The sequence below is a fragment of the Ylistrum balloti genome, unplaced genomic scaffold (assembly GCF_031769215.1).
Source record: "Ylistrum balloti isolate Yb309-2 unplaced genomic scaffold, AGI_CSIRO_Ybal_v1 Utg370662, whole genome shotgun sequence".
Classification (NCBI taxonomy): Eukaryota; Metazoa; Mollusca; class Bivalvia; order Pectinida; family Pectinidae; genus Ylistrum; species Ylistrum balloti.
The window spans coordinates 44564-65202 of NW_026782401.1; the positions used below are offsets into that span (position 1 = coordinate 44564).

Here is a 20639-nt window from a genome sequence, read left to right on the forward strand (position 1 = left end):
TGTATTCAGTGTTATTACCCCACCTCACTTTGTATTCAGTGTTATTCCCCCACCCCACTTTGTATTCAGTGTTATTCCCCCACCCCACTTTGTATTCAGTGTTATTACCCCACCCCACTTTGTATTCAGTGTTATTCCCCCTTCCCACTTTGTATTCAGTGTTATTCCCCCAACCAACTTTGTATTCAGTGATATTCCCCCACCCCACTCTGTATTCAGTGTTATTCCCCCACCCAACTCTGTATTCAGTGTTATTCCCCCACCCCACTTTGTATTCAGTGTTATTCCCCCACCCCACTTTGTATTCAGTGTTATTCCCCCACCCAACTTTGTATTCAGTGTTATTATCCCACCCCACTTTGTATTCAGTGTTATTCCCCCACCCCACTTTGTATTCAGTGTTATTCCCCCACCCCACTCTGTATTCAGTGTTATTCCCACAACCCACTCTGTATTTTGTGTTATTCCCCCACCCAACTCTGTATTCAGTGTTATTCCCCCACCCCACTTTGTATTCAGTGTTATTCCCCCACCCCACTTTGTATTCAGTGTTATTCCCCCACCCAACTTTGTATTCAGTGTTATTATCCCACCCCACTTTGTATTCAGTGTTATTACTCCACCCCACTTTGTATTCAGTGTTATTACCCCACCCCACTTTGTATTCAGTGTTATTCCCCCACCCCACTTTGTATTCAGTGTTATTCCCCCACCCCACTTTGTATTCAGTGTTATTCCCCCACCCCACTTTGTGTTCAGTGTTATTCCCCCACCCCACTTTGTATTCAGTGTTATTCCCCACCCCACTTTGTATTCAGTGTTATTCCCCCACCCCACTTTGTATTCAGTGTTATTACTCCACCCCACTTTGTATTCAGTGTTATTACCCCACCCCACTTTGTATTCAGTGTTATTCCCCCACCCCACTTTGTATTCAGTGTTATTCCCCCACCCCACTTTGTATTCAGTGTTATTACTCCACCCCACTTTGTATTCAGTGTTATTACCCCACCCCACTTTGTATTCAGTGTTATTCCCCCACCCAACTTCAGTGTTATCTTAATCTTGTGTTACAGTACTACCTTATCACATATATCCCATATGCAATTTAAACAATTTTCAAGGCCCCTAAAAAGCAGATATTTGAAGGAAATCTGTACTTTTAAGACTAGTGTCACAAATGGATATTTCATAAACAATGCAGTCTGTATAAAAGATAATGAATATATTCAAAATATTCTTAAATTCTCTTTATTGCTAGATTATCTACATCCCATGAATAAACCATAAGTCTTCAGCATTTTCCCTCCTGAAGCAGCGTTTATTGTTATTCTTAATAAAATAATGCAGTCTAGTACAGTCAGATATAATTACAGCCCACGGCATCACATCTCTTCATCCTAATGACAATCATTTATACACTGACAACATCTGTTGTTTTGGTAACAACCAGCATAATATTTTGGATTTAATTTCAATCTTCTTAATTATAATATTGATCAAGACCAAAAGAAATCGTCAAAATAACAATAGAAGGTATCCGATATACAATTTGATGATGCGGGTATGTAAAGTGTCAACATAATGACTCTGTGATTATACCTAGTACAGCAATGAAATTAATACATAATTTAAATTTGTAAAGTGCTTTATGCAGATTATCAAGAAATAATTACAATATTATCCTACTGTATGTTAATTTACTAACAGTAACAATACATATACAAGACAGAACTTTCTCTCTGGTTCTTAATTTTGGTAAGGATTTGAAAAACTCTGGAAAATATACAAGTAGACAGAATATGCCTTGGTCTAACTTATAACGACATTGATGAAGAACCTGCCCTCATATATATCTTGCATACCAAGGAGTTACAACTATCTACAGACCAGGATATACAGCTGTCTACAGACCAGAAGTTACAACTGTCTACAGACCAGAAGTTACAGCTGTCTACAGACCAGTAGTTACAACTATCTACAGACCAGGAAATACAACTGTCTACAGACCAGAAGTTACAGCTGTCTACAGACCAGAAGTTACAACTGTCTACAGACCAGTAGTTACAACTATCTACAGACCAGGAAATACAACTGTCTACAGAACAGGAGTCACAACTGTCTACAGACCAGGAAATACAACTGTCTACAGACCAGGAGTTACAACTGTCTACAGAACAGGAAATACAACTGTCTACAGACCAGGAGCTAAACTGTCTACAGAACAGGAAATACAACTGTCTACAGACCAAGAGCTAAACTGTCTGCAGGCTTATTGTTACAACTACAAAGTATACAATTGCACATTGATAACTGCATCATTATACCAGCAATATTGTAGCACCAAATGAGTTACAACTGTCTACAGAACAGACGAGTTACAACTGTCTACCGGACAGACGAGTTACAATTGTCTACAGAACAGACGAGTTACAACTGTCTACAGAACAGACGAGCTACAATTGTCTACAGAACAGACGAGCTACAATTGTCTACAGAACAGACGAGTTACAACTGTCTACAGAACAGACGAGCTACAATTGTCTACAGAACAGACGAGTTACAATTGTCTACAGAACAGACGAGCTACAATTGTCTACAGAACAGATGAGTTACAACTGTCTACAGAACAGACGAGCTACAATTGTCTACAGAACAGACGAGTTACAACTAGACCATAAAATTGCATATTATTAAAGAACACCTCCATCAACGTACCAGCAGTATTTCTCGTTTATATTTGTAGCAACATCAAATGATTTGACAAAAATTCAGATGTTTATCATGGCTTTTTATTTCTGATGTCATATACAAATTCCTAAATGCTCTTTAGCGAGAATCAGTTTTACGGAATAATTCAGAAAGAAAATGATATTGTATTCTGAATAATAAAGAGCAAAAACTTGTAAAATTTGTATAGATTTTTTTGTGTTCTCCCTCTGCTAACCAAGCATAATTTTACACTTTTATCAACTACGAATCTACAAAGTGGATTTTAAAAAATCATCTGTACATGATGACATAACCTGATATAATTGCTGCCTCAAACATAAATGGGTTTTTTTTTATTTAAAAGTCTGAAAGATTTGTATTATATAATGTTTTTTATGGAATATATTTACATTTTGAATGTTAAGTCCCCACATCATTTCTGATACAAAGAGACTCTTTCACTTTTAAAAATCACAAAAATATCACTTTGAAGTTGAGTATTTGAGATAAATATCCTAACAACATTTCACTGTGACAATCATAAAAATAAATGTATCCAAACCAACAGGAAAACTTTGGATCCCAGGATCATCACTCTAGGTATTCATGTGTGTCATCCTTCTATACATCTTCAATAAACTTGATAGTTGTTTTCTATCACAATAAAACCTTGATAAGCCAAACTCCTAAGCACCATAGTCTAAGGAATACAGGGTATTGGAGTGACCAGAGGATGGTCACAGACCATCAGGTAGCAATTATCCCTGGACGCCTTGTATTTGTGAATAGTAAATTCAATACTCTATTCTCTGGTCAGTCCAATTAATGATTGTACTGAAGTTTTGACAAACTTCAAAATTTTAAAGTCTTGAATCTTACTGTGAAGAAATGTTTAAGATATGCTATTCATGTCACTGTTTATCTACAGCAAAATATAACATGCAGAAAGCATGTCCTGAAGAACAGACGAGTTAGAACATCATTAATACTTCAGGAATTTTGATCACTTTCGCTCTCTGCACCCCTGGAACATGTCATGGCAAAGTTCACTGTTTCATGTGCAACACCTTGTGGACAAAACGAAAAGACTAGTTTGCTCTTTTCATGTACATCAAATGAATCTCGAGGCAGCAATGGTATATTGAAATGGCTTTGAAGCTGGAGGTTCCTCCTATGTTATCTTCAAATGGAGCATATCAGCCTGTGATTGGTCAGTTTTTTTCTCCTGGAACCAATCAAATTATTTCGCTTGTGCCTTCAATGTTGCCATGGCATGTTCCAGGGGTGCAGAGAGCGAAAGTGATTGTAACTCCTGGAATATCGAGGATACTGGTAAAATAATGAGTACTTTTGCATGGTCGAATGTTAAGAACTTCAGATGATAATACAATGTTAATTCCATTTTCTTCAACATCATGTAGTATGTTGTGATATTAATCAACCACATCTACTACACAAAAGTAATGCAGGGCTAAACGATATACACCCATCCTAAAGAAATATCCAGGACTTATTGTAAAGATATGGATACAAATAGAGAAATGGTAATGATGAATCAAAATGTGAAGAGGGAACACAGTGCTATATAATCCAATGATAAAAAGATGGGAGGGAGAAAGAAACCTCTGGACATGATTCTGGTACTGATAAAAATTATCATTCAATTGTTGAGCATCTTCCAAAATGAGTATGATTGTGGGTTTTCTTCCCTGATAGAGATAAACTTAAGTCTAGGTAATTGTAACCACCGCTTTCCACTTGATGTTTGACTTGAATCAACTGTAAGAACTGGTTTACCCATCACCTAATGACCAGGTGCCTAGGTCCTGTCATTTGTGTGATGGCACTATCAAGTGTCCTTCCATTATCTATGGACACTGTCTTCATATGACACTGAATTACGAAGATGTAAAACCCAGAACAAACAAACATCTGAAACCTGAAAAAAAATTTTAACTCTGAGGTTTCCATTTCAGTTTTCTGTGGAATAAGGACAAGATTTGTGGAAATACTTTTGAGATCAGAATGTCATTGTTTAAAGTTGGAACGCAACAGTTTAAAGTCATACAAAGCTTAAAGGTAAGAAAAGTATATGGATCTGTCAAGGCCAAGGTCAGTCAACTGTTAAGGTCAAAAAGGGTATTTCAAGTTTGACTTTCACTGATTGCATTTATTTGATGAAAACAGAAAATTTATTAATCGTAAACATTAGAACGATAACAGTAACCACAGGTGTGCTAAAATCAGAACAGAATTCATTGACAGAAACAAGAATACATTGTAAATGAGTTCTTGTAAAATCTATACTGTTGTTCAGTTTGCTTGTTAGTTGGGTTTATTGCCATTTTGAGTCTCCCTATAGTAGCTTTTAACTTTCTCACTAAGGAAGCATCAGGGAAGCCTGTAAACATACCATTCAGATCAAACTTGAGTAAAATGTCTTGCCAAGGACACAAACACATCAGCAAAGACCAGATCATTTCTCAATTCCCTGAGAAAAACAAACTGCTTCAAGTGGGAAGCACTACCCACCTCAGGTCTTAACCTGAGATTAATTGAATCTTTCATCCTCTTTAGGTTGAGGGGATCTCAACCCAAGGGGAGAGATTATTAAGTTGTCTAATACAATGCTTGTCAAGTGTTTCACAGCTTAATCTCCATGGGTTTAGATCCCCCTATCTCACCAGAACAGGGTAAATGATTATTTTTCTCTGACTCTGTTTTCGTTGTACAAGTGCATGACAAAGCATATTGTGTGTGAACAAAAACATTTGGGCAGTGTATGAATAGAAATGATTCAAGAGCCTGTGACACTTCAGGCATCGTGATTTAATCTTACACATCAAATCAAATTTATTCCCTCCATATTTCATATCAATATTTTATAATAAGTTGCAGACTAAGATGAGTTTCAATCTTCATGATAACATAGGATTTTTAGTTTTAAGGATAACACAAGATTTCAATAGCAGACAAACTAGCATAATAGTATGACCTCATAAAAGTAGTTCCACATCAGTGATGTCACTTCAACTGTTTTCCCAACATGCAAAGAGCACTTGTAGCTGGTCTCAACCCTAGGGTGAGACAAGGAAATCTCACACCTGGAAAAAGTGTGGATTTACCTGTCCAGTGTAAGAGACAAGGAAATCTCACACCTGGAAAAATTGTGGATTTACCTGTCCAGTATAAGAGACAAGGAAATCTCACACCTGGAAAAAGTGTGGATTTACCCATCCAGTATAAGAGAATACATAGGCCAATGCTCTAAATGACTGAACTGTTGCATCCCCCTTTTGGAAAAATGAAATAAAAAGGACTGACCATCAAAAGTAGGAGTTTTCTTGAAAGAAAACAGTCCATGAGCAATTTTTCAATTTCAGATATACATAAAATGAAAAAGAAAGTCACAGATCTAGAAAATGAAAAGAAGCATTTGATAATCTGGCACAGGGATAGTTCATTGTGCAAATTGTTCCAATTTTCTATGTACTTGGCTGCACAAAGCTACATTTTAAAATGTTTATATTCACTTTGAATAGAGGTTTCTTTGATAAGGAAGAAGCAGAACCAGAAAAAAATATCCCAGACGCACAAAAAACAGTCTAAATTTGTTTCTGCACTATTAAACAAAATCATTGAAGCAACTGAAGTCATAAAACCTACTACCGACAGAATTTTTTTTATATCTAGCAATAAAATCGTGAGAAACATGATGTGTATCACCTCAGTTATGCATCACAGGTTGTACCCTATGTTATATATAATTACAATATAGTATTAGCACGATATAGGCAAGCTCCTATTATACTTTGATATTGATTAATTATTTAAATTTCTGTCAGCTAGGACCCATATTTAAAGTGCAGTATCACTGAATTGTCATTTCTTATACATTGAACTGCCCTGCATAAAGTCATCTACAGTCAAACTACATAGAGTTAATCAAGTATTTGAAGTAAACAAGATACAACATTTGTCATAAGATTTTGTATAATATATAGCCTTCAGAAAAAGACAAGAGGAGGCCCAATGGGCCTGCATTGCTCACCAGGTATTCAATGTTCAGCACAAATAGAGTTGGCATTGATCATAAATACATTAACATGTATACCATTGGCACATGTTTCGAAAAATTCAATCACTGTGACCATGGTTGAGAGTAAAGGTCAACTTGTTGCGCCTTTTAGTTCATGGGAAGAAGACGGACAGACAACGAAAGATGGACAGACAACGAAAGACAGACATCATGCCACAGCATAAGCTGTCTTGGCCATTCAGACCAGGTGAGACAAGCATAAGATTACATGGGTCATTTATTTACCAAAACGCTTGCTAGTTGCTAGTTACATAAACAGAATAATGATACACAATTACAGCAATTTATCTAAAAGTGATATGTTGCTTTATGAAGGCAATATATGACAAAATATTACATGAAATAAACAAATAGCACAACACTTAGATGGAAGTGTTTGCTCAAACCTCGCAGTAAATACATGGGAGTTTCAGATCAGAAATAAAGGTGTGCAAATCCGACATAAAAATCACTGTGTTGGAGTTTCCATGTAGTTGAAAATATTTAATGAGCACTACAGGTCACATAAAAGCAATAAATATCATCATGAAACTTAAAAATGTGACACCTGATACCTCCTCAGTGTCACCAACTCCATGGTAACTGATGCATTATTCAGCTTTCTCTATTGATATCACTGAAGCCACAAACAGGAGTCATCTCTATATCTCAGAAAATTTCCTTCACATTTGTAATACAGTGTAACCCACTTAATGTCACATCTGTTAATGTCATTTTCCAGCTAATATCATGCTTTCTTGAAATGTAGATCTTCCTCCGATATGTTCTATGTACTTCAACATCTGATAATGTCATTTATTTTCATATGGACAACGCTTAATATCACTGCTTTTAGCCAACTATCACAAAAAAACCACAGGTAAATCACAGGTAAATGAGGACAGGAAGTATGGATTATACATATATGTCACTTGTTTTCATTCAATATTGTGACCCCCACCCACCCCCACTGTATATAACTTGTTTTCTGTTTGCATCAGGCCTAGATGTGTGCCACCCCTACCACCTGCCCTCACTCTATATCACTTGTTCTGTTTGTATCAGGCCTAGATGTGTGCCACCCCTACCACCTGCCCTCACTCTATATCACTTGTTCTGTTTGTATCAGGCCTAGATGTGTGCCATCCCTACCACCTGCCCTCACTCTATATCACTTGTTCTGTTTGCATCAGGCCTAGATGTGTGCCACCCCTACCACCTGCCCTCACTCTATATCACTTGTTCTGTTTGTATCAGGCCTAGATGTGTGCCACCCCTACCACCTGCCCTCACTCTATATCACTTGTTCTGTTTGTATCAGGCCTAGATGTGTGCCACCCCTACCACCTGCCCTCACTCTATATCACTTGTTCTGTTTGCATCAGGCCTAGATGTGTGCCACCCCTACCACCTGCACTCACTCTATATCACTTGTTCTGTTTGCATCAGGCCTAGATGTGTGCCACCCCTACCACCTGCCCTCACTCTATATCACTTGTTCTGTTTGTATCAGGCCTAGATGTGTGCCACCCCTACCACCTGCCCTCACTCTATATCACTTGTTCTGTTTGTATCAGGCCTAGATGTGTGCCACCCCTACCACCTGCCCTCACTCTATATCACTTGTTCTGTTTGTATCAGGCCTAGATGTGTGCCACCCCTACCACCTGCACTCACTCTATATCACTTGTTCTGTTTGTATCAGGCCTAGATGTGTGCCACCCCTACCACCTGCCCTCACTCTATATCACTTGTTCTGTTTGTATCAGGCCTAGATGTGTGCCACCCCTACCACCTGCCCTCACTCTATATCACTTGTTCTGTTTGTATCAGGCCTAGATGTGTGCCACCCCTACCACCTGCACTCACTCTATATCACTTGTTCTGTTTGTATCAGGCCTAGATGTGTGCCACCCCTACCACCTGCACTCACTCTATATCACTTGTTCTGTTTGTATCAGGCCTAGATGTGTGCCACCCCTACCACCTGCACTCACTCTATATCACTTGTTCTGTTTGTATCAGGCCTAGATGTGTGCCACCCCTACCACCTGCCCTCACTCTATATCACTTGTTCTGTTTGTATCAGGCCTAGATGTGTGCCACCCCTACCACCTGCCCTCACTCTATATCACTTGTTCTGTTTGTATCAGGCCTAGATGTGTGCCACCCCTACCACCTGCCCTCACTCTAGATCACTTGTTCTGTTTGTATCAGGCCTAGATGTGTGCCACCCCTACCACCTGCACTCACTCTATATCACTTGTTCTGTTTGTATCAGGCCTAGATGTGTGCCACCCCTACCACCTGCACTCACTCTATATCACTTGTTCTGTTTGTATCAGGCCTAGATGTGTGCCACCCCTACCACCTGCACTCACTCTATATCACTTGTTCTGTTTGTATCAGGCCTAGATGTGTGCCACCCCTACCACCTGCACTCACTCTATATCACTTGTTCTGTTTGTATCAGGCCTAGATGTGTGCCACCCCTACCACCTGCCCTCACTCTATATCACTTGTTCTGTTTGTATCAGGCCTAGATGTGTGCCATCCCTACCACCTGCCCTCACTCTATATCACTTGTTCTGTTTGCATCAGGCCTAGATGTGTGCCACCCCTACCACCTGCCCTCACTCTATATCACTTGTTCTGTTTGTATCAGGCCTAGATGTGTGCCACCCCTACCACCTGCACTCACTCTATATCACTTGTTCTGTTTGTATCAGGCCTAGATGTGTGCCACCCCTACCACCTGCACTCACTCTATATCACTTGTTCTGTTTGTATCAGGCCTAGATGTGTGCCACCCCTACCACCTGCACTCACTCTATATCACTTGTTCTGTTTGTATCAGGCCTAGATGTGTGCCACCCCTACCACCTGCACTCACTCTATATCACTTGTTCTGTTTGTATCAGGCCTAGATGTGTGCCACCCCTACCACCTGCACTCACTCTATATCACTTGTTCTGTTTGTATCAGGCCTAGATGTGTGCCACCCCTACCACCTGCACTCACTCTATATCACTTGTTCTGTTTGTATCAGGCCTAGATGTGTGCCACCCCTACCACCTGCACTCACTCTATATCACTTGTTCTGTTTGTATCAGGCCTAGATGTGTGCCACCCCTACCACCTGCACTCACTCTATATCACTTGTTCTGTTTGTATCAGGCCTAGATGTGTGCCACCCCTACCACCTGCCCTCACTCTATATCACTTGTTCTGTTTGTATCAGGCCTAACTATGTGGCTCCTCCTTTCTCTAAAACTAAATCACCAAAAAAAGCAAACAAACATTTGGTAAAACTGGACAAAAACTCATTTCACATTGACTCTGGAAGGATTACACAAACTTTCAATTCTTTTTTCATATTTCTGCAAGCATTATTGCCAATTCTCTTAAAAAAGGAAAAAAACATCAACAGCTTCAACTCTCTTGTGACAGATCTAGAGCCTCTCTGCAAACTTTGAACCCTTTAGCAGTCCTATATTCCTTTAATTTCACACCAAATTATCTGTCTTATGACACCTAAGGTTGCTAGGACTCTCTATATGTGATACACTAACACACATTTTTTTTTCATTTTAGTACAAAGAATTGAAATAAAGAAAAAGAGACTTCACTAGATGTCCTAGACTCTACAGAAAGTGTATGTGCATGTTGTATATCATTATTACTACATCCTCTGAATATCAAATGTTATTTACATTACATTATCAAAGAGAGTTTTAGTTTTTACAATATACAATAACAAAACACATATTCTAAAATACAGACCTTGTATAGTATTTTATGGCAATCCTTTTATGCTCAATTAAGTTACCTGGTAACATACATATCAGAAACTCTAGGGCAATGTCTAGAGTATAAATCATACTCGTCATAAAGCAAACAAGTTTTGTTTTTTAATGTATGTATATCAACAATAGTATGGTAGACCAACAAAGCCAGTAGGCCTATTAATGCTGTATATTTGGTACAATAGTATGGTAGACCAATAAAGCCAGTAGGCCCGTCAATGCTGTATATTTGGTACAATAGTATGGTAGACCAATAAAGCCAGTAGGCCCGTCAATGCTGTATATTTGGTACAATAGTATGGTAGACCAACAAAGCCAGTAGGCCCGTCAATGCTGTATATTTGGTACAATAGTATGGTAGACCAACAAAGCCAGTAGGCCTATTAATGCTGTATATTTGGTACAATAGTATGGTAGACCAATAAAGTCAGTAGGCCTATTAATGCTGTATATTTGGTACAATAGTATGGTAGACCAACAAAGCCAGTAGGCCCGTCAATGCTGTATATTTGGTACAATAGTATGGTAGACCAATAAAGCCAGTAGGCCCGTCAATGCTGTATATTTGGTACGATTGTATGGTAGACCAATAAAGCCAGTAGGCCTATTAATGCTGTATATTTGGTACAATTGTATGGTAGACTAATTCTGTACACTGGTATAGTACGCCCGTCAATGCTGTTATTGGTACAATTGTATGGTAGACTAATTCTGTACACTGGTATAGTACGCCCGTCAATGCTGTATATTTGGTACAATTGTATGGTAGACTAATTCTGTACACTGGTATAGTAGGCCCGTCAATGCTGTATATTTGGTACAATTGTATGGTAGATTAATTCTGTACACTGGTATAGTACGCCCCTCAATGCTGTATATTTGGTACAATTGAATGGTAGACTAATTAATTCTGTATATTTAGTATATTGCTATAGTAAGCCAATTAATCATATTCACAGAAATCAGTATTTAAGTTAATCTAAACCTTGAAATTTGAATAGGTAATGTTTCTTTCCAAGATTAAAACATATAATTAATAATAAGGCACTTATGTTGTAATTTCCCCTCTCAATCTGATTACAATTAAGTAAAAGAAACTGACCACCTCATTAACACTAAATTCAAAATCTTTACAATCCTTATAGCAACACTTACCCAAATAATGAATCATTTATCAGTTACTGGACCTGGCCTTCAATAAGCCCACCGCACCAACATATCAATTTTTACTCAAAGGCAGGATTGGGCTTATAATAACACAATGAAATAGCATTCATTTATGATTTTTCTGCATGACTGACCTTGTTACCGGAGATATACTGTACATTGTAAAAAAACATGTATATGAACCTACCTCATGTAGGGACATTGGTTTTTCTCCTTTTCTTTTTGAATCAAATCGACCATAGATAGCAGCATATTTCCTCAACTCCTCCATTCTATTTGGGTCATCTTCGGACATCTGCATCACTGCCTGAATCACAAACAGAAATTCTCACCAGTTTGAAATCATGTCAGAGTTCAGTAACTCACTGCATTGTTTAACTGATAAAAATACTGTATATGACCTTTTTAGGGCGCATGCCTCAATAAGGGCCTTTTTTCGGGGAAAATTATATTTAGCCTAGTGTCCAGTTGTGTTCTGAAGTGATAAAAAAATTACTACATCTACATTTTTATTCAGAATATATAAACTATGCTGAGGATTACTATGACTGCACTGTGGACATTGAAAGCAGGCCTGGTTTCAATATCAAGGGCTAGTGCAGTTGTAGTGGTCATCAGCATCATCCATATCACTGTCCCAGCCACTAGTGCCACTCTTGGAAAGTTCAATGTTCACACTGTGCACATCTGCACATGTATTATCGAGAAGAGCCTGTGCTACGTCAACGTAACTTTTCATTGTTTTCGGTTGAATGGCTTTCAAAAACAATTTCACGTGCCAATATTTTGTCTAGACTTGGTCTATAAATAATATCAAACAGTTTCGCGGGAATTTCGCTATAGTCTGTTTCAAATGTCTACTTACTCTCTGTTAAACTGGAAGCTGTCTGCTACATACCTATAACCTATAGTCTGTTTCATAAAACTTTCAAATTCTAAGTCTTATTAAGAGCACCCTCGCCTTCAATTACCAGTGCCCTGTGCCTGTATTAGGTCATATACGGTATCTTCTGAAGATGTACTGTAAAAATGGATATTTTCATGTATATTTTATTTCACGTTATCAACTTTCAAACTTCTTGCAAAGTCGTAATTTTCACGCTCTTGAAGGGGTAAATCGACTATGAGTTATTTGCCTTTGTTTTCTTACCTGTACAAATATCAAGGATTGCATAAAGACCCACAAGTAAATAAGGTAAGTCTGAGCACAATTTGTTTTTACCTATTGTTATTGTATGAGGTTAAGTAACGCTTTGGTCAGTATTGGGGCAGTTTTAACTGATACTTCAAAGGAAACATTGGTATGTTTCAACAGTGGCTAAAATCTGGCCGGTCAGTAAAACCGGGAGCACAGACGCTGGCAAACCAAGACGCTGGCAAACGGGGAGCACCAGACGTTGGTAAATGGGGAGCACTAGGAAAATGTGTGAAAAAAATTAGTGAAGCTGAACTTGGAAAATCTCCAGGATGTGTGTCCCCAGTAAATCCATCCCCGGGACAAAACCAGAAAGTGAAGAGATTATATTCACTATACGCCAGAACAAAAGGCTAAAATGGCGAGACAAGCTATTGATAACAGGCCAGTTACAGCAGCTACTAATTTTTCTATTGAATTAAACAAAAACATCAATGAAAGTACTATTCGGGTCCATCAAAAGTACATATGTAATACCGCTAAAAACTGCAGGGAAAGACAAACTCTCTTCCGTCGAATCTCAGAAAGAGGATTTACCAAAATGCTCGGAGAATAATATAGTGACACTTATTGTTTAATCACGTACAAAGGAATTGATAAAGTGTTGACTGTATATATATGTTTGATTGTTTTCATTTTTACTGGTAATTCCCAGTCCAGACATCAAATCTGGAATTGTATAGTAGTTTTTAGCTTTGCCCATTTTTTTTAAAACACCTGTTTGACCATGACAATGTCCAATAGATGCTTAAGAAAAAAGGGCAAAGCATTGGTACACACAATTTAATTATTTAATATTTGTTTTGGTTAAACAAACCTTGTGTGTTAATATTTTCACATGTAAATATATTCGCGTATGGATATATTCACAGAGATTTAATAATAGCGAATAAGTGGAAATTTCCATGCCACAAATAATTTCACTTTTACAGTATTCCTTACACAATAAAGAAACCTACCATGATTTCCCTGTTGATAAGCTTTTTCATATTGAGTCTTTTGGTTTCAAACATGGGTAATTCCTGGGCTAGTTTGGCTGCAGCTTCTGCTATGGAATTGATCTGACTTTCCACAAGGACTGGGGTTGGCACAGGTGATGTGGAACTGGATAATTCTGGTGTCCCCTCCGATGTCATGGGCACAGAAAAACTCTACAACAATGACACACATACTCTATAGAATAGAGGAATTAGTCAAAATTTTAAGTTACCTTGGAAACAAAAATAGAATGTATTATGCATGTATTGACTGATTGTCATAAAAGAAAAAATCTGGATCTTTCATTCATTCCTGTTCTCCATAAAATGAAATTATCAACATGGAGGTGACATTCTACTACACAAGTTATGAATAGTAAGGAAAACAGTCAACAAAACGCTGATGCAGTCTGCGATAATGCATCAACATCACCACTGTTTATAAAATTGTGGCCAGACAAAAGTTTACAACGTAGAAACAAACAAAATACATTTACGAACAGGTAACTATCAAGGTGGAAGTATACAGTGCAATTTGACATGAACTTATGGGTGGTCGGGTGGCGCATTGGTAACACACTCGCCTTTCATCTAAACATCCGGGTTTTGATTCCCAGAATGAGCCTTCCAGTTATGGGGTTTTCCCCTTGCACTTCGGTTATCTCTCACAGTAAGACCCACCCACCCCATCCCCGCCCCCCATTCCCGCTTCCATCAAGGCCAACAAGAGTTGGACATTTTTGTAAAACAAATCAAGTTTAACTTTTGAATTTTTTTAACTAATGGGAAAATATGATCACTCTTGATTATAAGTTTTAGTTTCTGTAAAGAAGATGCACTGGTCTCTGAAAGATATATGTGTTACACATGCAGCCAGGTTCATGTGCTTACCTCTGACTTAAAGTCGCCCTGAACCGAACCCCCTGATGAGCTGGTGGGGGTGGGGTTTGGGCCAGGACTGATGCTGATTGGGGGTGGGGCTGGTGATGACTGGGGTGGAGGCTGTGGTTTGACAGGTGTGACCACGGTGACCTGGTGCTGGGGGCTTGGGGTCAGTGGTGGGGGTTGTTGTACAGGCTGTGAGGGAGGAGCTGGCTGTTGCTGTTGCTGGGCAGGCTGGAGCTGGGGTGTCCAAACCGCGGCACTGACAGGCGAGGAATGCTGGGATGTGTAGATAATGGACTGCTGCGGTTGTGGATCCCTGACAGGGGTCATGACCCCTCCCATTGTCACACTGACGGCATTAGAAGTGCCTAATAATGGACCCACCGATACAGCCATTGGGTTCTGGAATGCAGCTACAAGAACAGAAAATAACATGTGATGACCCACTGATACACAGCTTTACATCTATTGTAGAACAATACAAATACAGGAGCTTAATTAAACAGTATCATAATAACAAGCTGCTTAATATGTTTACCCTAACATTTCAACATTGACATAAACAATATACTGACATCAGCAAGTATTCAATACCATTTTATGTAATTTCAAAATTTTAGACACTACAAATAACTATCTCTGAACCAAAGTGTTTTCACCCATGTAACTCGGTCCTCAGGACACCTACCTGGGTTAGAAACCCATTCCTGTAAAGCTTTCTGTAAACGGCGAACATGGAGAGGTTTACTAGCCATGCCAACTAAAGCCATGATCTCTAGAAACTCATCCTCTCCAGCCTCACAAAGCTGTTGGACATCATCTCCTCCTGGAACGGGAAATTATTTCACCATGTTAAGTAATCAGAAGTTTCTCTACTCACATATATGTACCCTCTTCTCGCTAGTATACCTATCACTGCTGTATGGCCTTTGATCTTTCAGCTTTAACGAATGACCAGACAAATGTAAAAAGATGTACACAGTGATGCCATTATACTGTCAGTATGTACTAAACCCTAGATGTCAAATGTGATGTATTTATGTGTTTTTTTCTCTGTAAACATTTCTTTTGTTCTTATTTTCCCGTCAGTTTCTCAACAACACCGTGTTGTTAGTTTGAGTTCTTAATCGGTATAGTAAATTGGCTTAGGACCCTGAAAACCTTCGTAGTCAATGATTTTATGATATTATGGTACACATACCAAATCTGTTGAGGGTTGAACTGAATAAATTCCTCAAGGAAAACCTTTACATGGCCAGACAAGATTTCAATGAACTTTGATAACTAAACTGATTTCATCTGTAACCAACCAACCATTGGTTGTCAACATTTCCCATTACTATCAAGCATCCCAAGGTCTTCAATTCATAGCATCAATATTTTGTTTACATGAAATTTGACTTCTTAAAATCTGTTAATAAAGTCTTGATTAACAGTATTTCTAAGATTTAAATAAGGGGTGAAAATGGTTTTACCTGGGCTAGTATATTTGTCATATTTTAACATGTGTAACACATTTATATAAAATCAATACATTTTTTAATTACTCAGTTAGGATTTGTTTTATACCAGTATGATCAAAATTTATGCAGGTCAACTTGAATTAAAAAAATATACTCTAATACATCACTGTAAAAGATTAGGTAAACAAATGTACTTTTAGTGACCTAGGGGTCGCATGTACTTTTATTTTCCAGTTGTTTGTATGTGAAGACACAACGTCAATCTTTTGTGATTAAACGGTTGAATAAAGTATGCTTTTCACTTTCACCGAAATTCTTTTCTCCTTTTTCTCTTTTTCAGTTAATTTCACACTTTTTTTTTTATTATGCTGAGAAATTATAAGGTTTAATGATAAAACATAAAAGAATCAACTAAGTTAGCCAACTAATGTATCATACTTTTATACGTTTGTACCTTCCCAGACAACTCTGACACCATGAAAAATTAGCCAATAACTCAAGCATATGGACAAAAAATAGGACATATTTTAATAATGACAAAAAAGTGTGACGATAGGGTTGACGCCAACAGATTCCTGGCACCAGTATCAAAGTGACTGAACTGAGAACACCAGCAGGTAAACCGCCAATACAGACACAATGCCTAAGTTATCTTGTACTTATCTTTCTAAACGATAAACCATGTCTAAATAATTAAGTTACTGTCAGTGTAACTCAATTTTACCATATTTGTTCTAATGAAACAGTACTTTATTAACAAGACACAATATAGGGGAAGTCAGGTCATACATGACAATTTCCTGTCAGCAAAGTGATAAGGGTTCAGTTCCAGAATTGAACATGAAAAAAAGTATGGAGTCACATTCTCGTTAAGTGTCCTCATTATTCTAGGTTCCTTCCACAGTAATACAATGTTAGCCCCCTACCATACCCTACCAATCAAGCCTCTGAGTTCAACCATAGTGATTTATAAAAGACATGGGTTAATCTAATATTAGGGGAACACTACCCATTGTGGAAATAGGAGAATTTTTTGTTCTATTTTCAGACACAGAAAAATCTTGTTCAACTCTTTTGGTCAGAATTCAAATGAGGGTTAGGGTGGAAATAAAGGACATACATGAAGACTAAATGAAAGAAATCTGACAATTTTGAGAGGAAATTGATATTTCCTTTTTTCGTGATTGTTTGATCTTTATTTGCTCCTTGAAAGTTGGATCTTTCCCCTTCTTTTCTCTTTTCTTCTCTGTTTTGCTCCTTATGAAATTTGAACATTCTTTTGCAGAAGTAGCAATGATAATCTTTACCTGACAAATCCAAGACGGTTGCCTGAAAGCCATTTTGTTTTTTTCTGATCAGTACCAAAATCAAACAGGCACAAAAAGAGACCAAAGGGAACATACACATGAAATTTGAGGAAGATCCATTCCAACCTTCTTAAATAGGGATAATAATCTTTACTAGGCGAAATCCAAGATGGCTGCCTCTCGACAATTTTGTTTTTCTGATCAGTCCAAAACTTAAATGGGAGTACTCAGGGACCAAGGGGCCCCTACACTTGCAATTTAAGAAAGATCTATGCAGTAGTTCTCTCCAAATAGGGAAACCTTTCAAAGTGAAAATTCAAGATGCATGTCTGTCAGCCATTTTTGTTTCTCTGATCAGTCCCAAAATCAAATGGGCACAATTATGGACAACCGGAAACCCACATATCAAATCTGACAAATATCCACAGAGTTTTTTTCAAGAAATAGCAATAACAAACTTTACTTGGTAAAGTCCAAGTTGGTCACCAGTAGGCCATTTTCTTTTTCTGATCAGTACTAAAATCAAACCTGCATCATGCACAACAAGGGATCAAGGGAAATATCAACATGAAATTTGAAAAAGATCCATAAAGTTCTTCTCAAGAAATAGCAATAACAAACTTTCAAAGTCATCATCCAAGATGGCCATCTGTCGGCCATTTTGTTTTTCTGATCAGATCAAAGATCAAATGGACACAACTGGGGACCAAGGAAAACCTACGTGTGAAATTTAAGAAAGATCCATTAAGATAACGAAGACAGACCAAATATTTACAGCCACCATCACCAGATGGGGGGGGGGGGTTAGGTTGGTTGTTAAAAATACACTAATTAACTCTAATTAAACCATATCTTGGGAATTGTTTATAGTTCTGTTTTTTTTATGAGAAATTTGTTTATATTTAATGGGGAAAACTACCCTTTTCTGGGAGTATAGATTGATCTCTAAAAGGTGATTAACTCTGTTTCATACCTTGTAAAAGTAATTGTTTATCTATTTCACACCACCAATACATCAATAATATCTCCATTTTCTCCATCTTGGATCTTAAACATACCTTGACCTATAAATGTGTCATAGTAAGGGAGAAGGTTGGCTCTTTGAAGAACTCGGTATAGCTGCCATTCTGAAGAATTTCTAGGCTGGGTGGAAGTCATGCCAACCGAAAAGTCTTCTGAAAACAACAAAAAATTGGTTAACAGAGACCAAAGACCAATTGTTCTCCGTACTTTTATTTTGTATCTGTTGCTTCAACAATAAGTTTATTCTGCATTCAGTACATGTCAATGAAGTATATATAAAACAGAAAATACAGTGAGAAATACTTTTCTTTTTATGAACAATTATAAGTTATCAATGCATCAAATATAGGTCACTATGACCTACTAAATTGTACTGTACAACAAAAGTACAGGAAACCTCTGTCACCACAGTGAGGGAGTGAAATATCATTTATGTAATAGATACAAATGTCATCCATAATCTGGATACTGGATACTTTTATTGTCAACTCAATTCACCTCCAGTTGAGGCTTAATCAGCATAATTTTACACTGGTTTCCCCTTCCCACCCCCACGAAAGCACTGAAGCACTCAACCCCCTCCCCCCACCCGAGTTCAGAATTATTGTGATGTTTCCTACAGATGGACAATTAAATATTATAAGATAAGCCCTACATCTTTAAAGTTATTGTTTTCTTACTCAAACGTAGTGTATTATAGTTCACTGTAAAAAGATAAATGCTTAATAGAAATATAAAGGACCTCAAGATTAATCAGAGTTCGTTGTCAGTGGATGTCTGAATCACATCATCAACAAAAACTTGCACTTGATTTTCATGTGTGATATGAGGTACATTCATGTCAAGATGACAAGCATTTTCTTTTTGTAGACAATTTCAAGGTTATGCAGGCATCAAATATAGGTCACTGTGCAAAGTAGGACATAAAGAGTCCTCAGTCATGTGAGATTGTATCAGTTTTTATAGGAAAACAAAGTGAAGCTATGGCCAGGTACCAGTTCTGCACAGCTGACTAGATACCCATGCTCACATCTACTTGGTTGTCTTGTCATTTAGTTTCTGCAGTTAACTTGACTGCATGTAAAATACTCATGTTGTAGAAACAGTGCTGATGACTGTAGTCATGAATTCAAATGACAGAAGGTTTAAAATGGATGATGGGGCCAATTTGCTTTCGCATGACATAACATAATAATAAAACATTCTATGATTAATATACTTCGATCCCAGTGAGGACAACAAACTGCTGACAAACATTAATCAAGACATGCCATACATAGGTATGCCAGCAGACACAAAACAGTTCCTAACTTTGAGCAGAGATATATCTCTTCAAAATATACTGACGCTGAAGTCCAGGTAGACTACTAACCTTGTATAAACCATTTAGAGCAAGCACCATTAGATATATATACAAACTCATGCCTCTCTGCTGAAATTATGACAATAAATAAACATGTCACACCACAGGGACTTGGCATGTATTCCTGACCCACAGTTCATATACATGTATTGCAGTAACAAGGATTATAACTCCCGAGACGGGAACACGTGTAAGCATATTTTTTTTATTATGTTTTTTTCTTTTTCTAGGAACAACGGATCTTGGTAGCTCTAATTTTCCAAAGAGTATGATACTTCCCCGATATGAACCAAAGAAAATGTAATGAATTCATTTAAAGCACAAGATTTTTAAAATACTGAAATGGGTTTTTAAAAAAATTTGAAATTCATACGTTTTGTCATTCCTGTGATATCAATTAATTATAATATTGGACTGGGTTTTGGGATCCAGAATGACACCTGGTACAGAATTCACCAGTGAATTCCAAGTGATAAATGCATATTAAAACATAAATCATGGCTGGCTGTGAAGAAAAATTATTTGTGAATTAACGACAGATAAGCCTGACTATTAGTTTTTATAAAGCTATTGTATATTGTAAGTGCTATTGAAATTGAGCCCAAAAGTATGCGTAGCACTGGTGTACTGGTATGCTTCATTTTTTTTTTCCTTTTTCATTCT

At 37.7% G+C, this 20639-nt stretch overlaps 1 protein-coding gene across 2 annotated transcripts in view; it reads right to left on the bottom strand.

Moving 5' to 3' along the window:
• LOC132557348 (NGFI-A-binding protein 1-like) overlaps positions 1-20639 on the bottom strand; it is a 52360-nt gene that overhangs the window by 13256 nt on the left and 18465 nt on the right. Inside the window, exons 2-6 of one of the 2 annotated variants that reach the window (XM_060221836.1) lie at positions 18649-18765; positions 15509-15646; positions 14827-15233; positions 13918-14109; positions 11951-12070 (exon numbers count right to left, since the gene is read on the bottom strand). In XM_060221836.1, the coding sequence (XP_060077819.1) occupies positions 11951-12070; positions 13918-14109; positions 14827-15233; positions 15509-15646; positions 18649-18748 (957 nt within the window). In that variant the 5' untranslated portion in view covers positions 18749-18765. The remainder of the gene's footprint in view (positions 1-11950; positions 12071-13917; positions 14110-14826; positions 15234-15508; positions 15647-18648; positions 18766-20639) is intronic. The other variant, XM_060221839.1, reaches the window with a different exon arrangement.